The sequence below is a fragment of the Gavialis gangeticus genome, unplaced genomic scaffold (genome assembly GCF_001723915.1).
Source record: "Gavialis gangeticus isolate Ggan-Ray unplaced genomic scaffold, GavGan_comp1, whole genome shotgun sequence".
Lineage (NCBI taxonomy): Eukaryota > Metazoa > Chordata > Crocodylia > Gavialidae > Gavialis > Gavialis gangeticus.
This window is the reverse complement of record NW_017729013.1, coordinates 4,756,305-4,760,731: the sequence shown is the minus strand read 5'-3', so window position 1 is coordinate 4,760,731 and position 4,427 is coordinate 4,756,305. Positions and strand designations below refer to the sequence as shown.

Below are 4,427 nucleotides of genomic sequence, written 5' to 3'. Positions count from 1 at the left end.
CCCCCCCCCCCCGAAATGAAAGTACAGTGTTTACTTTCGTTTCCCGTCACAACACCTTGGGCCTCAGAAAACATCTTGGAGGGCCGCATGGCAGCCTGCAGGCCGTATGTTGGACAAGCCTGGTCTAAAGCTTTGAGTTTGTCTTCAGTTTGGATAAGTCACCTAGATTCACTGGAATTAGTCACGCAAATCAGGCCTCATGGGGTATGTAACCTTCTCTTGGGAAGAAAGCTGTTCCTGTTAGAGCAGCTGTAAAACTGGGACATGTACTTTTGTGGATGTGAGGTGTGTTGAACATTTGAGAGCGGCATAATTCTGGAGTATGGATCATCTCATACCTTGGTGAGAAAGGTGCAGAAAAAACAGTGACGGACAGCTGGACCCATCTGCTTGCAGCTGTTTGATACTTTGAGGAAGAAGTGAGTTGGTCCCAGTCCAGATCCCAGAGGAAAGTGCAATGGCAGCATGCCATCTTCTTCCAGCTGTGAACCTGGCACTGTGTCTTTGTGCTTTATTTTCATTTCTCACATAAGTTTTGTTTTCATTTCTCATTTCTTCAGTAAGATGGGTCGGACTTGGGCAACTATATGCTCAAAACAGTTCACAGTCATGTAGTCTAATCTCTTTTGGAGCTAGGTCCTGGTAACACTGAGGTCAAAGGGAGTTTTGCCACTGATGTCAAAGGGATGAGTATTTATGTGCATGTGTGTGGATACAAGGTTCTGGCATACATTTCTGTAGGTGTGCATGCATACATACATGCACAAATGGATTTCTATAGTAATTCAAGAATAGCATCCTTTGGAATTGCAGCATATACCATAAAGACATGTACATGGGAGCAGTGTCATCCACTGGGTGGGACACAGGCCTTAAAGTCAGGGGATATGGCTCTGCCACTCTCCTTCCATGTGCGAGATGCTATGTGAAATCACGGGCAAGTCCTTTTATTTTGACAGGTGAAGAGGTAAAAGATCTCTGATACTTGCCTTCTTTGGCAATGTGTTTGGAGATCTGGGGATGAGCTCAGTGTTGTTATATATACAGTCGTCCCTCCCCTTCCTTCACAATTACTCATTCCTTTTCAAACCATTGTTGTAGCAGTTGGACACTGCCTGCCAAATTTTGCACAACCCCTTGCAGAAAGCTGCCCACAGCAGCAGGCATTGATTCACTGCCCTTTTGCCAGAGATAATATGGAACAGACATCAGCTGACCAGATGGGGATGCTCTGTCCACAGCTCTGCCAGCCTGTCAGGAAGAGAAATGTCCTGTGTTGAGGAGCTTGGAGTAGGGAGATGGAGGCAGTTATGTGTACAATAGTAAGAGTTGACATCATCTTTTTTCTCTGTGCAGATCCACTATCCGAAATGCCAAGAGCATCCACAACCAGAGCCGGAAGCAGATCAGCCAGGAGACCTACAGGCGGAACAGCAAGATATACATCCAGAGCCGGCGGAAGCTGAAGGACAATCTCCTGAACAAGACCAGCACCATCAGTAAGTTTCAGTGCACTAGACTGATGGCCGAGGCCCCATACAGCAGGTAGCAATGAGTGTTCTGCTGTAGGAAACTCTCAGGGACCCCTTTAAACCTTGGGTTGGCAGATATCTCTGCAGTCTCTAGGCTTCCATCACCTGGAGCAGCCTATTCAGTTCAGGGAAGGTTCATACAAAGTACTCATCCCTGGGTGCTGAAGACCTTTCATTGGCACCTTAAGCAATGTGGCTGCCCATCTGTCATACGCTGTTTGCTCTCCCATCCTCTCCCCCAGTGGGGAAAGCATGCATAGTTTTATTTTGGTAGGGCATTAGGGTTGGGCTTTCTCCATACCTGCCTGTGTATAAAAGCACACAGAAAAATACAGAAAAATATCTGACTATTTAAAAAGTGGGAGGGAACAGTTTTAAGAGGAGTCATGTGGAGAAGAGACAAACCACCTAGCTGGGGCCGTTTGATCCCAGTACTCTTTCCTGCCCAGGGCAGGGGGTTGGACTCGATGATCTAATAGGTCCCTTCCAATCCTACAATCTATGAAGAGACGAATGAGGGGGGATTTAATAGCAAATTTCAACTACCTCAAGGGTTGTTTCAAGGAGGATGGATCTAGACTGTACTCAGTGATGGCAGATGACAGAACAAGGAAGTTGCAGCAAGGGAAGTTTAGGTTAGATATTAGGAAGAACTTTCACTAGGAGGGTAGTAAAGCCGTGGAATGGGTTACCCAGAGAGGTGGCGGAAGCTCCATCCTTGGAGGTTTTCAGGACCCGGCTAGACAAAGCCTTGGCTGGGATGATCTAGTTGGGGATGGTCCTGCTTGGGGCAGGGGGTTGGACTAGATGACCTTCTGAGGTCTCTTCCCACCCTCATTTTCTATGATTCTGTGTGGCAAGCACCCACTAAATCCCATATGGTTTCATCCCGAATGTGCTATTTACATGAAAGCACTTTAAGGCCTGACTGTGCACCATTGACTTGGGTGGCATAGGATCAAAAAGGGGTTGGGGTCAAAATTTGGTGGGAGTAGGATGTTTTGCCTCCTTTCAAAGCCCCAGCCTTAGTGCACAGGTACGTCCAACACAGGTGTTGCGTGGAGCCTTCATGCCCCTGTCTTTTTATTTGCAGTCGAGAACACAGAACGCAGAGAAAGCAAGTCCAAGGCTCAGCCTGCCATCCCACCCCGACCCAGCAAAGCTCTCATTCTGAATCGCTGTACCGAGAGCACAAAGAGCAAGATCAGCTGATCCCATGGGACCAGAAAAACTCTGACGCTTCATCTCTGCTTGTTTGCATGTGTGATGGACACTGTCTCCAGACTGGACAGTTCTTGTGTGTAATCTCGACTCCTCTGAAACAGCCTCATGCCTCACTGACTTTTTAGGAGGTGCAAGGCAGAGCTGCAGTGCAGATCACCCTATCAAGTTAGGGTCTGAACTGTTCTAAACTGATGGACCAGCCTGCTGTCACTTATACCAAAGCGCTACTGGGGACTGCACTCAGTCCTTGCTTGTTATGCACAGTGACATGCAGTTTGTTACAAAGACAGGGATTGAGTAACCGTGACTCCTGTCCTTGTTATGGTAGTGGCAGATGCTCGGCATGCTACTGCTTAACTAATGCCTCCTTAATTAAATTCCTAATTGGTGTATCCCTTTCTTATTTGCTCCTTTGCGCTTTGAACCTTGAGTTTGTATTGTTTGATCTGCTTTGTAATATACACAGCTTCTTTGGTGGTTCCTCCGTTATTGTAGCAAATATGTTGGTGCATTTAATTTAGAAAGAAATGCTTGTGTGGTGTAATCTAGGGAAACGGGTCAGTGGTTTTGAAAACGCCGTTTCCATGTTCTGTATCGCGTCTCTCGTCAAAAAAACAAACGAAAGAACAAGTGAAAAGAGCTGCTTCATTCTGGCCTGCTTGCTTCAGCCACAAAAGCTATGTTGAAAAAGGGAAATCCTGCCCAGCAGCGCTCCTGGTGCCAGAGCTGCTGAACGTGGCGATTGCTGAGGGCATCTTGCAAGATATGTTAATATCAGGAGATTTGCTGGGGGTGATTTGTGGCAGTGCTGGAGCGGTTTGCACCCACAGTCTAATGAAATCCAGCTCCTTCACGCCCTCCAGTGGAAAAACACAGGCAGGGGAAAGGGAAGTGCCAGTGCAAGAGAAGGGGAGGTCTGTACCGCACGCTGCAGCCTAGGCAGAGACAGCACTAAGCATTCAAAATATACAAGGGACGTAGTTGGTAGCCGTCTTGGTCCGAGACGAGAAGAAACGCAAAAAACCCGAGCGCTCCTGGTTCAGAGATGAAACCTGTTATTAGACCAACTAAAAAAGATAATTTTTTTGCTTAATTTTTTAGTTGGTCTAATAAAAGATCTCACTGCTGAACCAGGAGCGCTCGGGTTTTGCATTTCAAAATGCACAAAATTTTTGGAAGCAGTTAATTGATGCCACACATGTAAAACCTAAGTCACTCTCGAGACTTGTCTGCATGCTTTTTTTTCCCCCAGGGTACTTCAGTTTTTCGGAAAATACCATCATTTAGAGCTTCCAATATAATCATTTCCTATTTAGGACTCTGGCCCCTTATTTAAATACTGCGGCCTCTGTCTCTTTAAATATGAGGCACCGCGAGACTGAGCCGCTGGCTTCTGACGTTACGCGGGTCGCGCAGCCACGTTCCCCACTGGCGGGGGTGGGGGAAACTGCCCCGCGCACATGCGCAGACGTTGGAGCCGGTCGCCCTGTAGGCCCCGCCCCTTCCTGAGCTCTCTTCTACCCTTCCTGCGCAATGTTCCAATGAGGCGGGAGCGCGCGATGGGGTCAGAGGGCGGCAAGATGGCGGCACCCATACGGCCGTAGCGCGGGGGGCTCTTGTCGGTGTCCCAGATGCTGGCGCTGGGCGTGGCGCGGCGGCGGGCGGCGGCGG

At 48.2% G+C, this 4,427-nt stretch overlaps 1 protein-coding gene across 1 annotated transcript in view; it reads left to right on the top strand.

The window, feature by feature from the left end:
• Positions 1-3,396, top strand: part of NCF1 (neutrophil cytosolic factor 1) — a 23,219-nt gene extending 19,823 nt beyond the window's left edge. Inside the window, exons 10-11 of the mRNA XM_019511389.1 lie at positions 1,357-1,499; positions 2,626-3,396. Coding sequence (XP_019366934.1) covers positions 1,357-1,499; positions 2,626-2,744 — 262 coding nt within the window. The 3' untranslated portion in view covers positions 2,745-3,396. The remainder of the gene's footprint in view (positions 1-1,356; positions 1,500-2,625) is intronic.
• The last annotated feature ends 1,031 nt before the right edge of the window (positions 3,397-4,427 follow it).